Here is a 26,903-nt window from a genome sequence, read left to right as displayed (position 1 = left end):
ACTTCCCATAACAAACCCCGTTGTACAAACGTTGCGTTACATACACACGTTGCCTAAAAGGGGAAGGCTTGGATAGTAGTTTTTAACATTTTAACATGTTAAAAGTTTACTTTTCTATTAAGCAGGAAAAAAGTTGTAGCGGTAACATCGCACATGTGCTCACTGCAATGTAGACAATATAACAAAAGCGTGCAGCTCTTATAAGTGTGTGTCTGTGTGTGTGTCTGTGTCTGTGTGTGTCTCAGGTATCTGTGCAGAGTGGAGGAGATGAGGCAGTCCCTGAGAATCATGCACCAGGCACTTAACAAGATGCCAGAAGGAGAGATTAAGGTGGATGATGCCAAGATTGCCCCGCCCAAGAGGTCTGAGATGAAGGTGAGTTGAGTGTCCCCCCCCCCCCTTCCTCTGTGAGGTGGTTTGATTACACCTGCAGGCCATTAAACCTTGAAAATGTTGCACCTTTTTTTCCCTTTCTGGATTGCCCCCTGTGCTTTATCATTTCTGTGTGTTGATTACATTTCAGTGCTGTTACTAATTTGTCTTCACACCACTCTCTTTGCAGAATTAGGCCATTCTGCTGTGAAGTGCACTTAAATTTGGCTGCCCCTCAAGGCTTGAGATTACAGTGTTGGAACATTCAGTGTTGCCCATTTACAATTCAATCAACATGAGCAGATGGAACTCCCTCTAACGTTAGTTGTGTCATTTTCAAAACAGCTGCTGAGATGACATGTTTAATGTGCTCCTTGTCCTAGACGTCCATGGAGTCTCTGATCCACCACTTTAAACTGTACACAGAGGGCTACCAGGTCCCCCCCGGGGCCACATACACAGCTGTGGAGGCACCCAAGGTGAGACCGCTCACAATGTGCATCATATTTCTGTATAAACTTGCCTTTTGGCTATTTTGCTCTGACTCGCCGCATTAGTAGAACAACCTGTAGTTGCCCTAATAGATTTGAACCTAGCAAACAAAAAATGTGTGACTCTGTAAATCCTCAGTACACAAGGCTTTTTGAGTCTTAATTAACTGGGAAGCCTTTGTAGGCCCTTGGGGACTTGTTGTGATGTAATATGCTTACTGGAGTGTATTTGTGTGTCTAACCATGTGTTGCTTGCAGGGCGAGTTTGGTGTTTATTTGGTATCTGACGGCTCCAGCAGACCCTATCGCTGCAAGATCAAAGCTCCTGGATTCACTCACTTGGTGCGCACTTAAAACTTCTCCACACACTGAAATATTAAACACACCGGGTATCATTTATTTAGCACATTTAACGGCTTGTCCTTAAGGCTACTTTTAGTTCATTAAGTAGGTTTTATAAAGTACTATAGAACAATTTTTACCCACCACCTTTCTCTCTCCCTTCCTGTTCCTCTCTTAGCTCATTGGTACATGAACTTTCGTTTAATGTAGTCATTTGAATTTTTGTCTTCGAGGCTAAAAATGTCTTTTAAAGTTGCATAAACAAACTATTAGAGTAGTTAGTGCGTTAACCTCAGGCTATAATCTCATGACTAATGAATATTCAATTTTCTAAGAGCCTATCTGCCCTGAATAGTGTCGGCTGTTCTTCAGTTATTCTGAATTAATGGATGTTTTCTTCCCTATAGGCTGGTCTGGATAAAATGTCCAAAGGACACATGTTGGCTGATGTGGTGGCCATTATTGGTAAAGAACTTATTATTGTTCAAGAATCCTGCTGTAGAAAAAAGGGACCTTTGTACAGCGTTGTACTGAGCCTTTTCTTTTTCTTCTGACAGGTACACAGGACATAGTGTTTGGGGAGGTTGACCGTTAACGTGATGCTGCTCATGTGGTGGTACCGCGAAGTAAAGAGTTCGTTCTCTCCTCCACTCATCTGTTAGTCAGGTTCTCTTCCTGTTCACTAGCCACTGTAGTGAGGCTTTTGACCGATGACTCTGCTTATAATCAGTGATGTACAATGCCCAAATAAACCTAAAATATTTTATGACCAAACAGCTAAGTAGTGAGTTGTATTTATTTCACCCTTACATTGTGATGATGATTGGGGGAGATTTTAGAGAGAGTTATATGATTTTAGACACAATTCTTTTTCAAACACGCCATTTCCTCGACTCGTCTGAAAATCAAGTATTAAAGATGACAGCAGAGACCAAAGCCTCGATGTGTGTATGTCCTTCCTCTGGTTGGTGTTAAAAGGGGGGAGTGGCCTGATGAGATCTTAGAAAAATGGACTTAGAGCTCAGACCACAACTTCCCCTGTTTTCAGTGAGGTATGAAACATTCGATTGTTCACCAGAACGCAGAGGAAACCCAACCCCCAAGTTGTCGTGTTTGCTGTGTGCTGGCCACTTTGCTGTGCCCAATCGTCCGTGTCGAGCCTGTTTTACCATGGCCGTGTGGGGCAGGAGCCTGTTACTGATTTTTCTGTGGATGAGTTTTGGGAAAGCTGGTGAGTTGATACACTAAATTGGGATATACTGACCTAATTCATATTGAAGAACACAAGCTGCGCTGTTGGCTTAAATGGTTAACCTGAGTGAAAATAAGGGGCTTTTGTCATGACGAATTAGTGAAAAGTGAAAATACTAATTTTGGCATATGTTTAATTAGCGCAGTCTTCTATTTTTTTACTTTTTGCCTTATTCCGTCCAGTGTTGGCAGCAGAAATGTTGTCAATACATCACAGTTCCTGTGAAAGGAGAAGGTGACCGTGTTGGCTCGTGTGTGTGTGTGTGTGTGTGTACTGTTTTTTTACTACTGTTGTCAGACACACCTCAAACAAATAATATAACTTATAATATTCAGTTTATTTCATCAGTGTCTGGTTTTGTCCAATGTAAGTTTATATTGTATTTATTAGTTTGTATTTTGCAGCAAATATTCAGCATTTTAGGATTATTAAAATCAAAACGTGTACGTAATACACAACTTTACCAGCTTTCCATCAAACTGAAGTGGAACTTTAATGCAATGTAACAAACCATGTTACAACTTTCAATACACTACACACGCGTATAGACATGCACATCTATCCTTCAACTGTCGGTTAATATTGGGCATCTAATAGACCAAGAAGACATTAATAGTTGAGCTGAAACATTAAAAGTAATAGAGAAAATTGGCAACTTTTAATTAAATTTGAGTAGTTATTAAAGAAAAGAAAAAAGGCAAACAGTTAAAGGTTCCGGCCTTTCGAATGTGGAGATTAACTTCTTCTCCTCGGCTATATCGGAATAGTAAATCATATGGGTTTTGGACTGTTGGTCAGACAAAAAAGCAATTCCAAGACAACTATTGACAACTTGAGACAACTCAAGTTGTGAATTTTTCTAAATTAGGAATGGATTAATCAAGAAAATAATTGGGAGATAATCGCAAGCTGTAGCCATGAACGAACACAATTCATTTTTTTTCTGTGTAATTCAGAAATTTCAAGGGGTGCAATCAATGTGTAGAAATGCTGAGATGTTTCAGTTATTTATTTCAAACCACAACTGGCTTCGGCCTACTTCTTGTATCTGTGGTTTATAAGGTAAACTCAGAAATACCTCACTTTTGAAAAAATGTTTCCTGTATCCACTTAGTGTACTGAGTTAAAAAGGTAGACATGCACATAGAAATCCCTCTGTGCCAATCCTCATAAAATCATCTGTCAGTTGCAGGTGTCTGGAGTCGGGAGAATCCACTTACTAGAAAAAAAGGCTCCTAAATTGGCTATAGAATATGAGTGGTGCTAATTGTTATCAGACTATTTGGTTTTGTCGGGAACTTACTAAGCTGTTTCCTTTGAACCCTTGCAACGTTGCGGAAATCAAAAGAGATGGTGGTGTGTTATCTACGTCACATATCTCTGGCACCCAGCGAAGACTACAACAGAGACATTCAAAACTGACTTCAACATTTTCCCTGATAGTGTAACTGTCCATCCATAACCAACATGCCAAATATGTCCAACATTATCTATCAATATCATGTGCAATTTGTCTAAAGTAATGAGAAGGGAAGGGGTTCATGTCTACTAAATTAAAGGAAGGGACGGAATTTGAGAAGTTTTATAGTTGGAATAGTTCTTGTATCTAATTGCAAGAAAATAAACTTTAGAGTTTCATTTACTGTACTGTATTAGTTTAGTTGTATTTACACTATGAGGTCAAAAATTAACTAGTTATCTCTGGGTCAGGTTGAATGGTATGGCTGAGCCGATCATATTTAAAATCTATTGAAATGTAATTAATTTAAACATGTACTTTCTATTGTCAAACGCTCATATTACAGTTTGAATCCCACTGAACAACGGGTGACTTGTCTTTACTGATAAAGATGAAAGTCAAGAAACAAAATACTAAAAATATGGATTGCACTGTGCCATATGAGTCCTTTCGAGTTAAGGATAATAAGTCAGATAAAAAAAAAAAGTAAGATTAATGAAATGGGCTAATGTGTCAGTTCCATTGTGTCTTAAATGTATTAAGTGTGTAAGTTATAGGCTTTTAAACTTTACTTTTAGTTATTGAATTTACTTATGTGACTTTCTGTCAAACATTTTTGTGTTTAAACAGTGACAGTTTCAATTACCTCATCTTTTTTATTTAAAATAACCCACAGCAAAAAGAGCTCTCATTGGTCAATGTTGTTACTGTGTTGTGTTTGATAGAGCTTCTCCTTTTATCTGTCCAAGTTGATTTTTAAGGGTTGACGATAAGTCACTTTTAAATTAAATGATTATGAAAACAGTTGCTATTTAAGCAGTGAGCAGCATGTGTTCTAATTTAGTTTTTCTGTCCATTAAACGTGGAAAAGCCAAAACAATATTTAACACTAAATGTTGTTTTAAAAATGGTCCTCCAGAGTCTTTGATGAACTGTATCCATGGCAATGGTCTGTTATTCTTCAACAGTAATTGACCGATCACAATTTAGTATTCAAAAAAACTGGACAATAAACATTTTTAACTTTTAAAAAAAATGTAATTTTAAAATGAGTAATCACTAATTGTATGTACAACAAAGTTGACAAAAAATATTCAAACAACAGCAATAGGATAACAATAATGAGTAAAAGCTCCCACTATTACAATCAGAATGCAAGTTTGTTCAACAAAATATGAATTTATCCTCTAATTCTCCATATTTCACATTCAGCCCTGTGCAGCCATATAAAGCATATACTTTGCACTGTACGCCTACTTCTGTAATGGCTGCTGTCACTGTTTGTGTCACAATCTAAAATGGCGAAAGCAACGTTACATAATACAGTTTTGTAAATGATAAAGAAAAAGCCCCACTGTCACATGATTACCAACTGATACATTACGGGATGTATTTGTGCAATAAATATGTAATGATGATGCCAATGTAATCACTTATACTGTATGTAGAAGGACTGGTATTAAAGGGATTTCCTGTGCTTCCTTAGCTGCTCTTTCAGACCCACACATCTGTTACGTGCTGGATGGTATCCTGTTTGCATACGGCCTCCTGCTGACCGCTCTCTACTGTAGACTCAAGGTTTGTATGTCACATGTTCACCTCTACCGAAATATCAAATGTATATCACAATTGTTCATGCTAAAACAAAATCCCTTTTGATTGGGAATGAACGTCACATTTTTCATTGTCTGATGAAAGATAGGATGTAGCTTCATTAAAAAGCTATCTGGTACGTGATTAATGTTAATGTAAAATAGGGTGTCGTCAGCAAAATGAAGCACATTCAGAAAGGAGAAAAAGGTGTCAAAGACAAAACATTTTGCTTGAATGCATTAATCATAATCCTACGCAAATGTGACCTAACTCAGTGCAACTTAGATTTAGATTTTCTGATAGTGAAGTAATCATCGTTTTGCTCCCAAAATGAAACTTGAACGAGTCTGAGCTTGTTTGCTTTCGACTTTTGACAAGTCCTGTACCAGGAGCATGGAGTGCAATATATGCTCATGGCCAGTAAATAAGAATTAAAAAGTTATTGAAAATACAATGCAAAAATGACTTTACAAATGGGTGGTAAAACAAAAGTTTGTCACACTTGTTGTTCATTCAACTTTCACTCCTTTAAAACTTCTGCAGATCCTCAGTGTTCGGGAATATGCAGCTGAGAACGCAAAGGGCAAGAAGGTAAGAATAAACAACAAACTGTACACACGTACCTAACATAGAAATGACTCATAGTCTAAAATGGATGTGGAAGGCTTAGAACAAACTGCACAGAGAATGTAATTCACTACAGCGCACAACTGGAGTTTCAGTGAACAAACCAGAGGCGGAGCTTCTCTGGAGGCAAAAATAATCTCACCAGTGAACTTTAGTAGGGCAAACAGCGACATGTTGTTTTTATCTCCGCAGCACAGCGCCGGCAGCTGTTAAAGTATTCTGACGGTTCTGCCCCAGCTGTCCCATCACTGTCAACTAAAAAGCCTATTTTCATTAACATGCTTTCATTGGTGGCCACCTGCAACTACCTGCCCTGTGTAACTGCTAAATTCAAGCTGGATGGACATTTAAAAACAATTAAAAACAACTTACTTGTTGGTTCATTCATGATCAAGGCATGCATGTTCCTGGGTTTAAAAGTAACGTTCTCAGCATGGGGGGCTGACCTCTAGCTCACCCAGGGGAGTGGGTGCCCCATTTAGGCTGAGTCCTTGGCAGGGGACTGGGTTTGAATCCCACCTGCGGCCCTTTGCTGCATGTTGCCCCCCCCCCCCACCCCCCCCACCCCCTTCTCTTCTACAGTTGATTAAGAGCCCAAACAAATTAATTGAACAAAAGAAAGAAAAAAACTAAGTTCCCAGCATGCAGCGATCGCTCAACCTGCTGCATTACATTACATACATTGATTTACTCATTTGTATTATTTCCTATTAATGGTTACAAACTGCACACAGCCTAACCTACTACAGCACACACACACACACACACACACAGAGACACAGACACACGCACACACACACACACACACACACACACACACACACACACACACACTGTGACTTCTCACATAGCTTGTTCTTCCTCTTTCACAGGGTTCATATTTTATGTTCATATTTTATGTTCACGCACATGTGTGTGTTCTGAGTCCCACAGAATCTAATGTTGTTCTATTCTATCCCTGACAGAATGTTGAAGAGGGCATCTATACGGTGAGTTGTGTTACTGTCATGTAACAAAGTCAAAAAAGACAGCTGATTGCTCAATTATTATCATCATCATTATTGTTATGAAATCACAGTGTAGATTGAATTTCTCTTTTTCCTTTTCCTGTTTTTTTTCTCCAGGGTTTGACTCCTCACGCCGCAGACACTTATGAAACTATTGGCACGAAGAAGTGAATCCACGAAAGATCTTTTCTTTTAACCCTCTGAGTTCTGCGGGTATTTCCACACATCTTCTTACATTTACCTTTTTAAGGGTATCTGCTGATCCCCATGTGTTTCATATCAAAATGTTCAGAACAAACTCAGCTTTCTGTAGAGTTCTGTCTACATTTTTCAAGAGCAATGTGTAAAGTAGTCTAAACTAGTCTGATGTTTATTTTGGCTTTTTGAAATTCCTTAAATCTCTTTTGAAAACAATCCATCCCATCAACTTGTGTGTTTTCCAAATTGTTTTGGTGCTTGAAATGAGTTTACCAAAGTCTTAAAGTTATGTATGATTCAAATAGTAAATACATGTCTGATAATAACTTTTTTAATATAATTGTTCCACTATTTGTATTGTAGAAGTAGGAGTTTTGTCTAACATTATTTGGACTCAACGATGCGTCTTCTGTCCTGAGAGGGTTAAATACCTTTTTTTTGTTTTATTTAAATGTTCCACATCTAACCTTGCTTATTAGACTTGTGAGAATGAGAGAATGTGAGATTGCGTGGACCAGTGTTCATTTCCTTTTGGCCTTTTAAGGGAAGTTACACGACACAGAAATAAAGAAGTTGTGTCCAAGATGGGCAGTCTCAGAAATGCTTACCGTTGCTGTAAGATTTTTGTTATTTTTTACTGTTATATTGCATATGTTTAATTCTCATGCAAACACATTTTAAACTGTAACGCTTCAGACACATTGTATTGTAATGCTTATGAAACAAAAAACAAAATGGGTGTTATATTTTGTGTGTGTAGACTGTTTAACTAACTTCCTCTTTTAGAAAAATTTGAAAGATGTCAAATTATGATAAATAAGATAGCAGGTTTAGTGCAAGATGGTAGATAGTAAAAATAGCTGTGTTGCAAACCTCAGAGATACTGAGGAGTGTTTCCTGCACACCACCAGATGGCAGTGATTGTGTCTTTGGTGTTCCACACCCCACAGACTGTATGAAAACTTGTGCATGTATGATGCAAAAATATCTTATACATACACAGAAACTATTAAATGTTCAACATGCTAATTAAATATCTTTTGTCTCTCTTTGAATTGCAGTGGTATGTCAGGGCTACTCTGTTGCCTAGATAAAGGTCTATAAAGGGCAGGGGGACCAAACTCACACTGAAAAATGAGAATCACATCAAGGGCCAGGCATTGACAGTGTATTGACATGCTTTTATTCAATCAAAAATTAAGTATTGTTGTATGTCTCATATAGCCCTCTCACTTACAGATTGGTCGACGGAAAGCCCAAAAAATGTAAGCAAAAAAGTATCTTAGCCATTACAGAAATTAGCAAATCAAGCAAAACAATCATTCTGATTACAGTTTTTAAAATGTGATCACAGGCCTGAATATGCAAATTCTCTGGTTCTGTGGGAATTTCTGAGGGTCAAAGTTGGGAAATCTGCTGAATTCTCCTTTGAGTGTCACCTCTTTCCCCTCCTTTTGGTTTGTTAGACAACTAGACGGGCTCACATTTTATTGTGAACCCAAATTGATATTCAGGCCGGGTTAAAATTTGCAAAAGGTTGCATTTGGCCCGGGGCCTTGAGTTTGACACATGCGATTTAGGGAGTGGTAAACCTCCAGTCATCATAAGGTGAACAACCACTGAAAGGAATAAAAATAATAATTTTCTGACTGTGGTTTGGCTACCATCGGTTTGAATGAAGCTCCTAAAGATTTATGTCTGAGAAGTTGTAATCTTAGCCCAGATCCGACTGATTAGAAACATGTTGACATATAACCAATAAAGGAGAAAAGGGTTGTAGTGTGGTGGAAAAACAATGCAGGAAAAAAAATAAACATGAGGAAGTTGGAGATGATAACATTTCATTTGGAGATTAAATGATCCAAATGTGGGCCCGGTTCCTGTTTATTCCTGTGATTGTGATCACAAAATTCTTAATAGTGTCTCTGTGGTGCTCATTTTACTATTTCTCATTAACCTTTTTAAAAGTTAAAGGATTAATGTGTTGTTTTCCTATGGGAGGAGGCCCCAGCCTGGTATCGTGTCCAGTCTGCGTCACATGGACACAGTTTAAACTGTCTGCTTTTCACCTGCCTCTCCTCTGAGCAGAGCAAGTAAAGACGCGAAAATAACTGTCATAATGCCTCAGCCAAACCGGAAAGTTGACTTTTGGTGCAAGTGTGTGTGTATATCAGCTTGTGTTTGTGAGTAGGTGTGTGTGTGTGTGTGTCAGAGAGCGCAAGAGAGAGAGAGAAAGAGAGAGAGAGAGAGAGAGGTGCAGCACAAACAGGTGTATCCCAAACAGGTAAAGCTGCTCCTTCTTTTTCCTAAAGGGCAAACATGATGGCGTGTGCTTGACAAACCAACACCTAAGCACACGGAGGATTTACACTTTTTTTTCTCCACAAGGACTGAGTTTATACAACTATAAGATTCAAATTTCTCGCCCGGGACGAGGCTTTGGAAGGGATCAAGGATGGAGGCATGAGTCCGCCCTCGGTGCTTCGTGCATGTACCTGTCATTAAGGATACCATTACCTGGACTGATGATCTTTATTTCGGCACTGAAATTGTCCCAGCTTGTGCACAGTTAACTGCCGAGGACAATGACACCTCTGTTGAACAGACTGTCTCGGTGTATCTTTGTCCTCTGGAGCTTTGGTAAGAAGGCTTTCCATGCAGTCTGTCCAAAGAGATATCATGCAGAAATCTTTACAGTATATCTGTGTTTTCATCCTCATCTGGTGTCAGATATGATAGTACTTCTAGGCAATGGTGTGCCTGCAGTAATTACCAATGTATATGTATATATACATATATGCCTGTATATACATGTATATATGTGGCTGTGATACTCCCATAGGCGTGTTCATAATAACAACAGACTGAATACCTGTGTTGGGCAGAAGAAGGTATTTAAGATGGTACCTTTCGTTATTTTTATCATGAAAGCTGGCCGACAGTTTCTTGTGCATATTCTGACGCTAAATTGGGAAATATATCTGGGCAGGATATCCTTTGCTGGAGCAGTGCTGTTAAGAAAACACTAGTCTGATATTTCTGGAAAAACAGGTTGCTGATGATCAATTCCCCTCCTTCTGTCTGATTCAAAAGGAACTTTGTGGACCCTTCTAGTGTGTGTGTGTGTGTGTGTGTGTGTGTGTGTGTGTGTGTGTGTGTGTGTGTGTGTGTGTGTGTGTGTGTGTGTGTGTGTTTGTGTGTGTGTGTGTGTGCGTGTGTGTTTGCGTGTGTGTGCGCGCGCACGCGCGCTTGCATGCGTGTTTGTGTTGCTTAAGCCGAAATGTGTGTGTACATGTCATGTTGTCTAAAAGGACTTTCTACTGAACTATTATTACTGTGTAAAAAATGTATTATAACACAATAACCAGTGTATCAGACTATTACCTATGGAATAGGAAGAGTGGAAACGTATTTGTTTTAATCCCATGTATAAAGGTAGGACACACACACACACACACACACACACACATACTCATGGAAAAACACCTTTCTGCAGAGTACACTCATCAGGTTTGCTGGTAAGTGTGTGAATCACATACCCACGGTCATATTGGAACAGATATTCCCACATCAGGTGTTGAATCAAGACCTGTAAGAGCTGCTCAGCATGAGACTGATTCACACACACACACCCAAACCTGTGAAAGTGGTACAAGTTGCGTTGTGTTTCCACGGAAATTAGAGTGGATCAACAGAATTGTGCGTGGCGGACAGTATGATGCTCTAAGATCTTTTTACATTACAGTTGTATCAAAACTGTATCAACACCACGTTGGTGGTACCAAGGCAAACTACTGTGCCAGGAGATTTACATTTTTTTTACATTTAGTTTAAATGTTCTGGGCCTTGTTGTGTCGTGTTGAAGAAGAAGTCATGATAGTTTCATGCAGTGTTGATATTGTAATCAGATAAGAATCTCACCTACACTGGAGAGGTACTATACGCAGGGGAGAACAAAAAGAGAAAAGTATTGGTCCTAAAAAAAGGGAGTGGATTCTAGCAGAGTCATACCATACAGTGGAAACATGGCTTTACATACCTCCAAACTTAATCCCACAACAGTCAAACTGAAAATGTAGACTTGTGAAAACCTTTAGTTTTATCCTGTAAGTGACCAAAAACAAGTTAAAACTTCTGAATGCAGCACAATAACTTTATTGTTTGCAACATCAAATGGCTAAATCAGAGATACATGCTACAAGTGGCACATTTGGCCATTAGGCAACTTTAGAGGCGACAGATGAAAAGGCCGGCCGTATTGCATTTCAGCTTACACACACATGGTGCCTCATGTAATGCATAAATTGTGATATTGATGGTGTTTGGCAACAATCTAGCTGCTGAAATTCATTTTCCATGCAAGTCGTTGTCATTCGGTTTTAACAGGGTCACTGCAATTAAGGCGTTGCACTTTCTGATCATTCACCTGCAACACAGGCCTGATGCCAAGAGCAACAACATAATAATAATACAAATAATAATACACTGTGAGGATGAATCATTGTCCAGGTTTGTAGGTGGCATAGGCAAATTACACTTTCTGGCATTGGTGCAGCACTCTCTCAAAACTTCCTCAACCCTGAATTGCAGGTTGCAGGGACCAGCATCCCGTGATTGTATATTTCCTGTGTGCACTTTATGAGCTTGCTGGAGGAAAGCACAAGATAGTCTGACACCCTGTAGTTTTTCTACACCAAACAAAAGAAGAGAAAAGTAGACAAATGGGGGAGATGCATGCTGACCACCATCGCGGTTTATAGGGTTTCACAACACACATTGCGTGTTCCATGTCTCGTATCTTTCCTGAGGCCCTGGACTCCTCGTTCTGTCCAGACACTGAGGTAACCCACTGTTTGCTTTGAAGGCTTATCTCGAACAACTAGTTAGGCGACATATCTTTGCTTGCATTTATTCTGATAGACACCATGTTTTCATCCTTTCTCTTTTCTGTCTTCGCTCTGAGTGGACTCTTCTGACCCTGTCTGTGCTCCCCTAGCCATTAAATTCGGCCCCTTGAATTGGATTTTTGTACACGTTGTGATTATTTTCACCTGTCTGGCAAATTTGCCATTTCCTACACTTTGGTTTTTACATGGATTAAACCATAAAAGTATAACGTATTAATTAGTGACCTTTAGTGGTCCTGGTAGGTGCATTTTGTTACCTTCAAACAGAGCCAGGCTAGTTGTTTGGCTCTTTATGCTAAGCTAAGGGGGCCTTAAAGAGACAGGCGCTAAAATGGAGCGTTTCAGATAGAGGGTGGCTATATTCAGACTGATAGCATGATAAAAAATAATGTGTTTTTGTTTAACATTGAAGCATGTAAACATGTTCTAGTAGACCTTTAAATGACAGAGATGAAAGTGGTATCCATCTTCTCATTTAAAACTTGCTAATAAAAGCAAATTAGTTTAAACACTTAAAACAACCAAACGTTAAAAGTAAAACCTTATTATGACAAAAGAAGAAACTTGGACCAAAAAATCAGCAACTTGGCAGGTTGGCAAAGATATGGCTTAATCACATTCTTCAGTTGGAAATGAACATGCTTTTGTAATTTGAGCTTCTTCCTTGTATAGTTACTGTCCTACTTGATTAAAAGTACTAATACCACAGTGTAAAAATACCTTGTTACAAGTTAAAGGTGCTCTAAGCGAAGTCACATGTGTTTTAGGCTACAACATTTGTTATCTATTTTCACTCTTTCTGTTGTATGTTGTGATTTTACTCATTTTGTTAAGCACTTTGGATACCTGCTGGTAGTTGTTAAGTGCAATATAAATGTATCTTGTTTGATTGATTGATTATCACATACAGAAAACATCTCACTAGTCGCGAGCTGCCTCTTCCCAGAACACACTGTAAAATAACGCGGCCTCTGTAGACGGCCCAGGGTCTACAAACGGCAACAAAATCAAACTGTGTCCACCTGCACCACGAAGCAAACACAAACAGTGTTCCAGCGTTCCAGCCAATAACAGACAAGAAGGATTTGGGGGCGGGGGTTGGGGGGTTAGTGCGCGGAAGCACAGAAGGGAGGGGAGGGGACGGGATGAGGAGGAGGGAGGGGCGAACTAGTCTTGTTTTGTTTGAAAATATTTTGAACGTCAACAAGTCCCCCAACATCGCTTATAGCACTTTTGAAGTCCTGCATCGGAAATGTAACCTAAAAAAATTTGCTAAGTAAGTAAAAATATACTTAAAGTATTGCAAGTAAAAGTACTCAATCCTCACATTTTAGAAACTGTAATTGATTCAAACTGTTCTGTCAGTTAATTAGATGTGTTAATCAGATAATCATGTCAGTTGGACATGTAGGCCCATATATTGTTGGGTAGTTTAATTTATCATATTTTATGAAGCACATGTGTTTTATAGGCATACATTTTAATTTGTGAAGTAACTAGTAACTAAAGCTGTCAGATGAATATAGTGTTGTAAAAAGTACAATATTTCTCTCTAAAATGTAGTGGAGTAGAAGAAGAATGTGTCAGAAAAAGAAAAGACTCAAGTATTTCAAATTTGTACTTAAGTACAGTTCGGGAGTAAATGTACTTCGTCACATTCCACCACTGGTTAATTGTCACCGTCAGGAATGTGGTAGTGACCGGTAGGTAAATCTCTTGAACCCTCAGTACTATTTTATTTGACAGGGACGATGCACAGCTTCTTAGCAGTACCAGAGTTAACTTTGAAGTTCCTCATTTTCATCTGTAGTCCCTGGGCAGGAAACTGAGAACAACATATCTGTCAGAAGGGGGACCTAACACTAGAGTATTAATAGAGTTTAAGTTAACAGACAAACACATTAGTAAAGGACAACCATCAAAAAACACAAAACCCAACTCCAACAACAAGAACCACAACATGAAGACAACAATACGGCAACAATACAATTTCTCAACATGAAAACACCACGACAACAGTACCAACAAACACAACATTAAGACACCACTGCTACACAACTTAACATTAAAGTAGCTCCCCCTCTCCTCTTGTAGTTACAGTGCTACAGGGAGACTTTGTAGATCTGCCATCAGAGGATCCCATCCGCTCCTTGGCAGAGGTCGAGACCACCCTTCCCTGTCTCTACCAGCTAACTGGGGAAGACACTGTGGTGCAGGTCACCTGGTACAAGGAGAAACCCGATGGCACCAAGGAGCAGATCATCACTGCCCACTTCACTGATGGACAGACAGGTCAGTTGGTGGCATTCTCTCTGCCACATGCTAAAAAAAAGTTTCTTTGAAGGTCCCATGACATGGTGCTCTTTGGATGCTTTTGGGGGTCCAAGGTGGAGGATGGGATTGTGGCCTTGACCAAATACCACTTTGCTAATTTGAAAGCCATGATGTCTCTCTCTCGTGGGTGAGCCAAATTCTCTGGACGGGCAAAGCAGAGAAAGAGGAGGTAACCATGCCCTTTATAATAAGGGGCAAGATTCCAGATCGGCCCATCTGAGGTTTCATTGTCTCAAAGGCAGAGCAGGATACCCAGTGCTCGGTTTACACCTATTGCCATTTCTAGCCACTGGGGGACCATCGGTAGGGTGGGGGAACTCATGTTAATGGTAAAAAAAACTCTTAGTGACATTTTCATGCCATGGGAGCTTTAAAGCTATAGTGTGTGGTGTGTGTAGTGTAGTGTGGACTGTTTTTTTTGGTATTAAAGGGATATTTCATGGGCAGCAAGATTCTGATCATTTCTTTCTGGTTTCTTATCATTTGGTTGGTATTTAGGAATTAAAGATTGAACCCATTGTGAGTATGAGACATGCCACAGAGATGACACTGTGAGCTACACACCCATAATGTAAATGCAATGTCTTGTAATAGTGCCGGCATGTGTGTGTGGGACTGGAATTGACAAAAAAAAGCCAGAGGTCTGTTTTTTAACTTGCCAGACTGAATTATTTGTGTCACATATTTCCTCGTATGTCCTTCTAACTCTCTTCCTCTCTCCCGCTCTGTCTCTCTCTCTTTTCTGCCTCTCTGCAGCGTTTGGGATGTGGTCTCGACGCGTGCGCTTCAAAAGCACCGAACCCACCGTGGACTCGTCTCTGGTCATCATGAGCACAGAGGTCTCTGATGAGGGGAAATACCTGTGCCATGTCAACACCTACCCCTCCGGCAACTTTGACAGAGAGATGTCCCTCATTGTGTGGAGTGAGTCCCTGTTGAGTGCTCAAATGTCACACAAGGATGACAAAACTGATAACTGTCAACAGGCTGTTTGTTAGTCTGCTTTTCAAAGTTGCACAACTTGATTCACATGTTTTCCTCAAAGTAAAGCCCTTGCAAGGTCACAATCACCAGCATAGAAAACATCACGGAATCTTGTTTATATTTAGCAACATTTTTACATAATTATCCCACACCACTAATTACTATCCCCACATTTTGATTTGTTAATTGTTCCATTTTTATCTGATACTTAGACTAGAGAAGGCAGATTTAAATACAAGTTGTAAAGGTCCACTTGCAACATTTCCAGCGTGCTGGAAGGCTGGATTAATGAGCCAATATGGATATATTCACAACATAACTTTGCATTTTTTAGTATGTTAGATCCATATGTGGTTGTGTTATGATGTGAATGTGAAAATGAGCTGCTACCTCCTCTGTCAGCTCTAGCCACTGAAAAGAAATAAGAGGAGAAATCAGGCAAATTCCAAAAGCAGGTCAGTCTGATGTCATGTTGCCTGAGCTCATTACTGTTCATGAGCTCGCCCAGTTGCTCTGCATAAAGGATGCTGATAGCCAGGCTCTCATTGGCTAGCTGTTAGCCAGTCAGAATCAAGCAGCTTAGCTCGTTGAATATTAATGATAACTGGCACAAATCAAACTGAGTCTCCCTGCAAACTTTCTTAATCACGCTAGAATGGCTTGAAATAAGGTAACCAAGGCCATGGTAGAACTTCAGACAATACCACAAACTAATGAAATACGTGTGGCCGGGCACCTTTAAATTAAAAAAACATAAATCATAAAATAAACAAGTATTTTTCAATCTGCTCATCTTTAAGTGCATATTTATGTCAAACATTCTTTTCTTTGCATAGGTAGTTTTTAACATGCCGATTCACCTCTTCAAGTTGTTTTTATACTTCTTCACATACTTTTATTACATATTTGAAGCAGTGAAAGTAGTTTAAAGTCCCTGAACCCGCACTGAAAGTTATTAGTTAACAATTAATTTAATGCATACTGTGACATCCCCTTTATCCAACCGAGCCCCGCCAACTTCCAACCACAGAGTCAAGCACAGACAAACCCCAAATTAAGAAATCTCTCATGTGAAATCAGCAAAACAGTTCTGCATTTTTCTAAAAACTGTTTGCATGTACCAGTGATTTGTTGTTGTTGTGAGAACATGTTTACAAGGCTTTTAAAGCTCTGTTTAAAGGTGCACTACGAGTTCCTGCATACTGTAGTACCTTCTATTGACGTTCCAAGTCAATTTCAAACAAAACAGAGCAAGCTCGCCCCTCGCCCCATGTTTCCGTAACTATCACTAACCCCCCACCCACTCCCTGAACCATCGTGTTGGTCATTGGCTTGTTTGTAGTTTTTTGGTGCCTATCCTGTGCCTCTAGTGTTGTTGGCAGCTAGCAGATCAAGGAGTGATGCCTATGATATGAGACAAAAATGATAGTGCACCTTTAAGCCTTTAGTTGTGTTGGCTTATCATCAGCATCTCCCCTCTGACCAAACAATGTGACCACCACCCTCTAGCTATTCCGATCTCCATTCTGGACCCTGTGATTTTGGTGGAGGGACAGTCCTTCCAGCCGGCCGCTACTTGCCGCTCCATAGCCCACCCCCCTCCCCAGCTCTCCTGGGACACAGACCTGAATGGCCTGTCCACCAATCGATCCTCTGACAACGGTGCAGTCTCCTCGCAATTCTCCCTGCACCCCCTGAGGAGCATGAACGGCAAGAAGCTGGACTGTCTGGTGTGGCATCCGACTTTGGAGGGCCCCCGCCGGTTCAGCAACAAGCTGGTGGTACACTGTGAGTATTCATTACCATCATACAGAAGCAGCGTTACATTAAAAAAAAAAAAAAAAATCAAGGTCAAATTGATCCCTTTATGCAGAAAACGCACTCTTGTTCAAAACATGGACACACTTAAAACAGGCAAAGACCAAGCATACATCCAAAAAAACCTCTTTCGTCATTGGTTACACTTTTAGAGCTTTACTTCCTGTTTTTATCACCGTCAGCATTGCGTTATCGTGGAACCCATGCAACTTCTAGGCAGCCCCCGGCCTTCAATAGCATTCACACGCTTCTATTGGCCAGGCGTCCATGCTTACGCAAGGTGACGTAATGCGATTTGTTCAGGTCCTATCTACTTGACCAGTCGGCTATGTTAACCTTAACTTCTCAAAGTCAATGCCAATCAATCAATCGGGGTGCTTTGATCCACAATATCGCGTCAGTATCCCTTCAAAGCAGGAGGAGAATTCAGAAGCACTGACTCAATTTTCACATTCCTGTCTTTAATACCAGTGTCATTTGCAGTAACATGTTAAATCCCCTTTCCTTAGACATTTTCTTAAAACCCTAATGCATGATCATCCTGAAATGATAACCAAAGCATATGTATTTCCTGTCTTTATCACCGTCAGCATCCCTTCTGCTCTTTATTAATCAAACATTTGCAGTACCTGAATGTTCTCACCAGGTTAAATTCCACTTCCTCAAACATTTCAAAGGGAAAAAAACTCAAAAAAGGATTGTAGCTAATTATAAAAGCCCTAACACATGATCCTTCTGAAGTGATCAACACGGCCTCCTTTGTACCCTCACGTGCCTCAGCTAAAAAAAGCTGACTCATTGTTTTTCTTCCTCCCAGTCCCTCCACATGCAGAGGTGTCTGGCTACAATGGAGACTGGTGTGTGGGTATTGAGAATGCTGCCCTGAGGTGCGTGAGTGGAGGAAACCCCAAACCACAGAGTTTCACCTGGACCAGGTACAGTAGGACCCGCCTCCCTCTCTGGCTGTCTGCTACTCGTGTGACTAACTGTCTGCTGTGTCTGGTCACTGTTACTTTTCTCGTAACTTCTGACAGCAAATAAACCAATTATTTTTGCTTTGAGTCCATGGTTGTGTTCAGCGAGGTTCAGTGGTGGAAAAAGTATTCAGATCCGCTACTTCAGTAAAAGCTCTAATACTACTCTGTGAAAATACAATGGAAATGTTACTTAAGTAAAAGTATGTAAGTATCATCAGGAAAATCTACTTAAAGTATTGAAAGTAAAAGTACCCCGTGCAGAAAAATCCACACATTTTAGAAACTGGAAATGATCCAAACAGTTGGGTTTAATGGTCTAATTATTTCAGCTGGACTCTTTATATTACATTGTTGGGTAGTTTAATTTATAATAAAACACTGAATGTTAAAACCACATGTGTTTCGTGTGCACAAATCTTGACATGTAAAATGACTACTAAGATTTCTTTCTGAAACAATAGCGGACTAGAAGGAGATAGTGGCATGAAAACAAAAGACTCAAATACAGAGCAAATACCTCAACATTCCCTTGTTGAGGTATTTGTATAATTCAGCACTTGAGTAGATGTACTTACATGTAGTTACATTCCACCACTGGCAAGGTTCCAATCAGAACATCAAATGTAAAAAATGCCTCCATTTAACGCGGATGTTTTTATTGTTACTCCTGTTCTTCTTTAACGTGACTGTGTGCTTCAGACTTAAATCTCAAAATAACATATCATTTGAAGCATATTGACAGTCACTGGGAATTGTCATAACAGGTCAGGGAAATAAACTCATCTTTTTATAATTACTCAATTTAAATAGCGAAAATGCCATTTTTGTATCGAGTCATGACATGAAGTATGAGCCGTACAAGTATGTGTGTGAAAAAAGCTGACTCTCCAAATTTAGATCCACAATTAAAGTTGCCATTTGCCATGCTCCTAGTCACTCTGTCACCGCCTTATCTTTGATAAGAGGAAAGAGGAAAGAGGCTCCGGGGCACAGCTGTTAATACACTTGAAAACTAATTTGAGCAAACTAACATGAGTAATCCGTTTACAGTATCCACTGACTGACAGAAATGTAGCAATTTGCCCACAAAATGTTACTGAAGAAGACTGCTAGTGTAGCTAGAAAACATGGATGTAAACAGTGCATCATTTAAAATATTCAAAAGATCAGCTACGCAAATGTTGATGAAGAAAATACACTTAAATACTTTTGTCAGACCTCCAAGACTCACACAATGCATGTTATGTTGCATCAGCATGTCCTGTACAACTGAGAGCATCTATTCAGTATTAATTACGTGGATCTCAACCCTTTTCGCATGCCTTAACCAAACAAGCCCTGGCAATGTCACCTCCTGATTCTGCTGCCTGAATGGAAACTGACATGTTCAAATGTTGTGTGTGTCACATAACAATGCAACACATTGCTGCCCGGCTTTAAAAACCCCGGACCAGGGTTTGACTTATTCTTCTGCCTGAGTCACCTGGTGGCATCTATAAGCGGTTTCCTTTAGTGGGTTGTTATATTCGCAAGGTGTGGCAAAGAGTTTGGCTGGAAAAACGAAAAAGTGATTGGAAGTCTCCCATGCAAGTATGAGAAGTGACAGTTAGGCCCTAAGGAAGAAATTCCTGACACATATGTGGCATTTAATATAAAAAATGAAATGCTCAAGGATGCTTCTTGCTGATTTGAGTGTTTATGCCATGTGGTGATGTGTATGTTGCCAGTTGTTAGTCCCAGGAACACACCTTAGTGAAAATGAGCTTTTGTTTTGTGACACTTACCAGACACAGGGCATGCACTCAAGCATACACACTCATGAATGAGCTTGTATTTACACACACACACACACACACACACACACACACACACACACGCACACACACACAGGCGGGCAAACCTGTTGGATTTGTCAGTAAAAGGCGGCCGGTGAAGTAATAGCTAGTGTCACAGTGTCGTGTTGCGGCTTGTGTTGAGAGCAGACAGATGAGACAGTTTCACACGAAGGAGGGAGGCAGACCCCCTCTGAGAAAGAAGAGAAAGAGAAAGGGATGAGCAGTCCCAATAAGAGAGAGAAACTGGTGGGAGCAGGTAGGCAGAGAGGGTAAGGTGAGCCAAAGAGGTGGTGAGAGAAGGAAGAGGAAGCAGAATGTGGGGATTTGTGTGAGATGTTATCATGGAGATGGGTCTATATGTAAAAACAGACCGTTCCTCTTTTCTGCAGGCGGCATAGGTTAGTGTAATCTATGTGAAAAGAAACGTTCCCATAATAGTGAAACAAACATCAAGTGTTTCTGGGGCAATGCAGGTTGATAATGTTCAAAGCAAGAGGCAGCCATTACACAAAGGTCAAGTCTGTTCTAACTGATTCAATCAAATGCGCTCAAAACAACAACACTGAGGTAACACCCTGGACTATGTTGCTCATCAAAGTTTCTAAAAGATTGTCCCTGACTCATGCAGCCAGGAATTAGAAGGTGGTTCCAAACAATTAAAAAGCATTATTGAAATATTAACGCAGAAATAAGAGATGAATGCCCGGTTAATCACCAAAGTAACTCTCCTCCTAAAGGTTTAGGAAATGCTTTCAAATGGTTTAATTGTGCTTTATGTTCTCCGGTTAATTCTTGGTGTGGTTGACATGATCAGTCATTTGCAACCTGGCTGAACAAACGCAACTGCACCGCCTACAGAAACGTTTGCTTCATGAGAGACTGGGAGCAAGGCTTAACAGGGGAGAGTTTAGAAAAAAAGGGGGTAATGTGTTTGTCTTTGCTGTGTGAATGGTTTCACATTTTGAGGGGGGGGGGGAAGGGGGGGGGGAGGGAAAAAAGAAGAAAGCAGAACTACATTAAAAATGAAATGTGTCAAAAGCCTCTGGGCCTATGCAGAGGTGCCTCAAATTCTATCTGTTGGCGAGCACGGCCAATGGTTGCAAAAGAAGTCTGATTGTGAGAAAATTACCCTACTTGACAACAGCGTGCCCCTCTTGTCCAAATATGGTCACTTCTGGCTTAAAAAAAAACAAGATTGCCACAGCCAAACCGTACACAAACCGATACATAGGTGACCTCCTGGTGGCTACGTTCACTTCTTTTCCACAGTCTATGGTCAAAACTTGTAAATATGTGATAGTGACAGCTCTTGATTCAAAAGACTATTTGGCAAACAAGATGCATCACTTTTATGGTTTCAACAGTAGTTAATTATACATCTGTAACGCCCTGCAGTGCCCTGCTAGGCCATGAATTACTACAACAACTGCTATTTCTAGTCATAGTTCCATTATCTTTATTGTGACTATTATTGGCACTGTTCATCACACCCCCAACCGCCTGCCAAGAGCCTGGGTCTGTCCCAGGTTTCTCCCTAAAATTGGGGGAATTACTGGAATTCTTGGGTGTTTGTAAATGATGGAGTGTGGTCTAGACCTACTCTATCTGTAAAGTGTCTTGAGATAACTTTTTTTGTGAATTGACACTGCAAATAAAATTCCATTGAACCTCAGTTGTGGCTTTTTCTGAAAAGGATTATTTCATAGCCATATTATAGTTTACATTTAATAGTCATTAATGGCCAAATGCATTGTATCAATCAATAGTGTTGTGCTACTTATTACGAGACATTGTCTGAAGGGTGTTTTTTTTATTAAAGATTAAAGTGAAATAGAGTACAAAAAAATCACATGTGAGAACATATTTTTAAATATGGAACTCAGCGTACCACTTAACCCAGATTATAAAGTAACATTTCTGTGTGTTAATATAAATTAATGCAACTTTGTCTCATTTTGTTTGCAGAATTGGGGGACAGTTGCCGGAAGGTGTGATCCCCCACCCTAATGGAACCCTAGTTTTTGGACGACCCCTGAACTTGTCAGATGGAGGCACCTACCAGTGTGTGGCAAAGAATGACGTGGGACAAGGGAAAGCGGAAATGGAGATTAGTGTGACAGGTAGACGACAGCAATGTTAGATCTCATAGCCTACAAAGACTTACTGTAAGAATATATACAGTACATCCAAGGTTTTCCCTGTCATTATAAGGTTTAGGTGCAGCACCTAAGTTTTGGGCAGCACTTAAAGGCGTTGACACACCAACCCGATTATCTGCCGTTGGACAGTCTGCCGAGGTTGGTGACAAGAGTCTGTTTGGCGTATTCCGTGCTGTCGTCAGTCGGAGGAGCCGTCGGCTTTAATTTGGGCCGATTTGACTTGTTGAATCCACCAGTGGGCAGTCGGACTTAATGACCAACCTGATTAGTGGAGTGCCAGCCCTTGACTAGTGAATCAGTGCACTTATTTTAAAACACTTACCGGAAATGAGGAGCAGAATGGGCGTGACAAACGTCTCTCAAAATCTGACAAAAATCTCTCTGACCTCATTTGATCCAACTGACCTTTGTTGATCAAAAAAACTAAAAATATGCAGCAACTGTATGCCCTGCATCTCGCTTAAAATGTCTTCAGAAACACATTTTGGTGAACTATTTAAGGTCCGCTTTGAAATTTGGGAAAAGCCAGACCCACGTTACGCGACAATACAGATTAGCGCCGCCTGTAGTTATGGAGAATGAATGAATGTAACTAAAAGGCTTTTGTCAGATGTAATGATTATCATGTTTTTGCAAATTTTGCCTTTAAGCTTCTTGAGCGTTATTTTATATTTTATTTTATATTTTATTTTATCTGCTTTAACTTTTCAACACCTTTCCTTTGCTGTATGTCATCCCCCCATGTCTCTCCCCTCTTTTCTGTCCATCCACTGTCACTCTTGAAGAAAGGAAAAAGACCCCCAAAATAATCTTAAAAAAGATATGGTAATAAAAATGATCCAAAGAAAAAAAGAAAATATATGCAAAACTACCACAAACTGAATACAAAGAGATGCCAAATTACAACAGAGACCCAAAACAACCCAAGAAAAATCCCACAAAGATACACAAAATGTATGGGGAAATTGCATTTGTTTTAATTGAAAATGGACATTTTCTTGAAGAAGGATGCCTAAACCCTCCGCCAAATACACGCACCTAAGTCTTCCTCAAAGCTAGGGAAAACACTGTAAACAATCATTAACTCCCCAACTCACTCTCTACTTTACAGGATGTGACCCAGTGAATGGTTTAATGGGAAAGTGGCTGATGATCATTGTGGGGGGCGTGGCGGGGGGGCTGCTGATCTTGATGCTCATCGTCATCATTGCTGTCACTTGTCATCACAAACGGAGGAACAAGAAACTGGAGAGGGAACTGACTGTGAAGAAGTATGTTGACTTTCTCTTTCATTATGATAAGATAAGATGATGAGGTCGTTTAATGATGGCCGGTAGTAATAGCTAAGAATGGAAGAAATCAGCACTGTTAAGTATGTTACTTTAACGTAGAATTAGAGGAACAAGAAGTGTCCGATTCAGTTGATAAATGACTGTGGGGCAGGATGTGCTGATTAACAGCAGAAAATGTGCACAAAAACTAAATGGAAAACATGCAGTATGAAGTATACATTAAAACTTCAAATGTTCAGAAATACGCATAATTCACAAGGGACCTGTGTCAGTTTCTTCAATCATTTAAATATCTTTCTCCTTTTTGTTTCTGGTTTCTCACAGGGAGGAAATAAGCACTCTCACCAGACAAGCTTCTTTCAGGAGAATGAACTCCGTCAGCACAGACGCCAGAGGAGCGGTACTAAGACTGATTTATTCTTTTCACACTGAGCATGAGTATTTTCTCCTGTGTCTGTGCGGCCTGATTCAGGCTGCTGCTGGTCCCATGCGTTTTACGCAATCCAAGAGTTTTCATTAAAAATATGTTCTGTGATGAATACCTAAGACTGTGTCAGTTAGTTGTTGCAGTCAAACGATAAGATCTTTCTTCAGTTACAAGTGAGTGGGTTTGGAAGTTTTCAAAGGACTTTTTTCCCCCCAGTCCCCCTTGTAATCTAGCCCTCTGTTTCTTTTCATTGCAGACAGAAGAGAACATCCCTCTGAGGGTGGAGGGAACCATAAGAACCAGCATGTCTTCTCTCGGGGTCAGTCAGATGCATATCTATATATCTAACTCTGCATACAAAAACCGGGCCACGGACTGAGGTTTTACCGTCCAGATGCCACACGGCTACATTCTGAGCTTCAAATCATTTTGGATCTAAAATGTAGTGCCTTTGAGCTACTTGTATCCAGCTTTTCTGTTGGGACCTTATGTTTCTAGAGTATGTTTAGTTTAAATTCTCAAAAAAAGAAAAATCCCTATCCCTCTCTACGGATCATAAATGGTGCTTAAAGGGATGGTTTTACCTTTAGGAAAATTGAGCCAAGAGTTGGGTGAGAGCATTGATTCCACTCTCATATCTGTATATTAAATATGAAGCTACAGTAGAGCCAGCAGCTGGTTAGCGTAGATTGGCACAAACACTGCTTCCAGTCCAGCTGTAGCTTTATATTTCTTATACAGATACAAAAGTGGTGTCAATTTTCTCAACACTCAAGAAATCAAATAAGCATGTTTCCCAAAATATTGGACTATTTGTTTTAATTGTTCAATTGTCATTAGAAGTAAATGATCTCAAACTTGACTTGGCTTGTATAAAATGTATTCTGCTCTATAACTAAAGCCTCTTCAGTTTAATTAAAGGGGGCAAAAGGCATTAGAATCAGTGCACCCAATCAGTGCATGGGTAAAAACTGATCAATGTCTTTTCCTACGCTGATAGGAGACCCACTGCCGTGACAGCCGGTCTACGATCTCAGGTGGACAGGGAGGAGGGGTAGCATTTGACTACCTGGGCAGGCCACTCCTGCACAACAACTCGCGGAAGGGACGGGACAGGCTTCTGGATAGAGACGAGGAGAACCGATTTAGAGTGGAGACATACATGAAAAACAGCGCTATTTCTTTAGTAAGTGTGTCTTTGTGCACGTTTAATTCCGGGCAAGTCAATGCCTGATTTCACCAAATTGTGGAATGCATCTCAGCCAGTTTATTAATCTTTGCATATTTGATGATGCAATTAAGAAGTGTGTCTGCTCTGTGTCGTTGCAGCAGGAAACTCGTTTCGTCCGTCCTCTGACGCCTTCAAACTTCCCAAAGGTACAGTCCATTGATGGTGTAAGACAGCTAAACGGCAGTGCCATTATCCCATCAGCTGGGGGTTCAAGGCCAGGAAGTGTTATCAGGAATCACCAGCAGCCTCCTTTGAACTCCAACTACCCACCTGTAACAGATGATGAGGATGAAGTAGATGAAGGTTTGGGGGGTCCCGCCAGTCAGGAGCACCCCGATGACAAAGACAGCGAGACCAGTAGCTCCCAGGTGTCCGAGGCTCACAGCACACGCTATATGCAGACTAATGGCACTCTCAGACCAAGCCCCCCTGTGGTCAACCCCCATGCTTCCTTGATCCACAAGGCCCAGATAGTTTAGCAGGCACCTGGAAAATAACATGTGAAACTACAAGAATGGAAAGCTCTGGTTCAAACGTGTATAAGCAGACAAAGTTGGCCCAGAAAACCAGGTTATGGTCAATTATGAAAAATCTGCGCCTTGACTAAAATGCTGCTTTTTCTTTATTGTGTGTGTGGGACATGATGCAATAGAATACATCTTTAAATGGAACAATCTACTCTAAAGCATCTACTGGACATTTGGACATCTGATTTCTGCTTGATGTTTGGTGATCAACATTGTGTTATGTATTCCCAAGACGTACTGGCACAAACTAAGACAATGTTGCAACATTTCCAGTGCAGCTTTACTACAGTTATTAGCAGTCAATACTCTTTGCTCACCTTTCGCAATACAGTATCTGTTGCTCTGTAGCAGGGAAATACAGTTGACATACCTTTTGTGTGGGATGTCGAAAGCAAGAACATCAGTGGGAAATCAGGAAAAAAGCAGCAGGAGAAGTAGAGGAGGCTTTGGGAGAAGTTGATACGTCAGAACCGTGCATTGCAACACCTCAGTACAGAGGGTGGATTTATGCTGGAGTGGTGTTCAGGGTATCAGTGACTATGTCTGGGCTGACACAACACGCTTTGGGATCTGATCCAAACCATGGGGTTGGTCCTCCTTTGCCACACCTGCAACATGCATACCTCCATACTGTCATACTGTCCTTGTGCCGGTATAAGCACTGAGACATTTTGGATTAGATAAAGCCTTCATGCAGCCAAAACTCCAATACAGTGTTGTGTCGATGTGGTGATATCACCTGTAATATCTGTAAATCTGTGCAAATATGCAAATTTATTTTTTCAATGAATTATCTCTTTAAATCCTAATCATCAATACAGCAAATAATGAATTAGCTGACACTTATGGCAGAAAAATAAATAATAAACATACCCTGCTCCTGAATGAAAGTTTTAACACTAGCCTACATATTAAACATGCACACACACAAAAATAAATAGAAGTGTATCTATGTTGTGCACAAACAGTGGATGAATGCTGAAAAAGCTGCCATATGTTTGTTAAATTACACTTTTATTTCACTTTTTTTTACTGCATTATGTGCTACTTTTGTGACTACACTATAGAGAG

General features: G+C 40.3%; 4 protein-coding genes across 6 annotated transcripts in view; all 4 read left to right on the top strand.

The window, feature by feature from the left end:
* kirrel1a (kirre like nephrin family adhesion molecule 1a) overlaps positions 1-9,595 on the top strand; it is a 49,294-nt gene extending 39,699 nt beyond the window's left edge. Inside the window, exon 16 of the transcript XR_004654566.1 lies at positions 9,533-9,595. The gene's annotated coding sequence lies outside the window, so the exon portion shown is untranslated. The remainder of the gene's footprint in view (positions 1-9,532) is intronic.
* The window catches only part of ndufs2 (NADH:ubiquinone oxidoreductase core subunit S2), a 24,533-nt gene extending 6,719 nt beyond the window's left edge, over positions 1-17,814 (top strand). The window contains exons 10-15 of one of the 2 annotated variants that reach the window (XM_034856796.1): positions 246-375; positions 756-851; positions 1,122-1,205; positions 1,613-1,670; positions 1,763-1,831; positions 17,802-17,814. In XM_034856796.1, coding sequence (XP_034712687.1) covers positions 246-375; positions 756-851; positions 1,122-1,205; positions 1,613-1,670; positions 1,763-1,800 — 406 coding nt within the window. In that variant the 3' untranslated portion in view covers positions 1,801-1,831; positions 17,802-17,814. Of the gene's footprint in view, positions 1-245; positions 376-755; positions 852-1,121; positions 1,206-1,612; positions 1,671-1,762; positions 1,983-17,801 lie in introns of those variants that run through there. The other variant, XM_034856795.1, reaches the window with a different exon arrangement.
* On the top strand, positions 2,199-8,048 carry fcer1g (Fc fragment of IgE, high affinity I, receptor for; gamma polypeptide). Its single transcript, XM_034856903.1, has 5 exons — positions 2,199-2,436; positions 5,403-5,494; positions 6,053-6,100; positions 7,102-7,125; positions 7,261-8,048. Exons 1-5 carry the CDS (start codon positions 2,214-2,216, stop codon positions 7,312-7,314), a joined length of 441 nt encoding a protein of 146 aa, XP_034712794.1. The 5' UTR covers positions 2,199-2,213; the 3' UTR covers positions 7,315-8,048.
* On the top strand, positions 9,596-26,903 carry nectin4a (nectin cell adhesion molecule 4a). Of its 2 annotated transcripts, XR_004654568.1 has the most exons (12): positions 9,596-9,981; positions 14,343-14,540; positions 15,339-15,506; positions 17,076-17,354; positions 18,202-18,319; positions 22,162-22,316; positions 23,467-23,626; positions 23,972-24,047; positions 24,331-24,393; positions 25,075-25,260; positions 25,404-26,775; positions 26,820-26,903. XR_004654568.1 is itself a non-coding variant. In XM_034856756.1 (11 exons), the coding sequence occupies exons 1-11, from the start codon at positions 9,927-9,929 to the stop codon at positions 25,782-25,784; spliced, it is 1,839 nt and encodes a 612-aa protein (XP_034712647.1). In that variant the 5' UTR covers positions 9,596-9,926; the 3' UTR covers positions 25,785-26,903. The 2 variants fall into 2 exon arrangements, 1 of the variants encoding a protein (XP_034712647.1); XM_034856756.1 differs by having other exon boundaries at positions 25,404-26,903.

Source organism: Etheostoma cragini, chromosome 19, assembly GCF_013103735.1.
Source record: "Etheostoma cragini isolate CJK2018 chromosome 19, CSU_Ecrag_1.0, whole genome shotgun sequence".
NCBI classification, from domain to species: domain Eukaryota; kingdom Metazoa; phylum Chordata; class Actinopteri; order Perciformes; family Percidae; genus Etheostoma; species Etheostoma cragini.
The sequence above is the reverse complement of the archived record's forward strand: the minus strand, read 5'-3'. Positions and strand labels throughout refer to the sequence as shown.

What these genes read in the sequence shown, in the direction of transcription:
- fcer1g (XM_034856903.1), top strand. Translation starts at nt 2,214, where the DNA reads ATGGACTTAGAGCTCAGACCACAACTTCCCCTGTTTTCAGTGAGGTAT. An exon ending in GATGAGTTTTGGGAAAGCTG is followed by an intron (nt 2,437 to 5,402) that starts GTGAGTTGATAC and finishes GTGCTTCCTTAG; the next exon opens with CTGCTCTTTCAGACCCACAC. An exon ending in TTGAAGAGGGCATCTATACG is followed by an intron (nt 7,126 to 7,260) that starts GTGAGTTGTGTT and finishes TTTTTTCTCCAG; the next exon opens with GGTTTGACTCCTCACGCCGC.
- nectin4a (XM_034856756.1), top strand. Translation starts at nt 9,927, where the DNA reads ATGACACCTCTGTTGAACAGACTGTCTCGGTGTATCTTTGTCCTCTGG. An exon ending in CTTTGTCCTCTGGAGCTTTG is followed by an intron (nt 9,982 to 14,342) that starts GTAAGAAGGCTT and finishes CTCCTCTTGTAG; the next exon opens with TTACAGTGCTACAGGGAGAC. An exon ending in AATGGAGATTAGTGTGACAG is followed by an intron (nt 22,317 to 23,466) that starts GTAGACGACAGC and finishes TCTACTTTACAG; the next exon opens with GATGTGACCCAGTGAATGGT.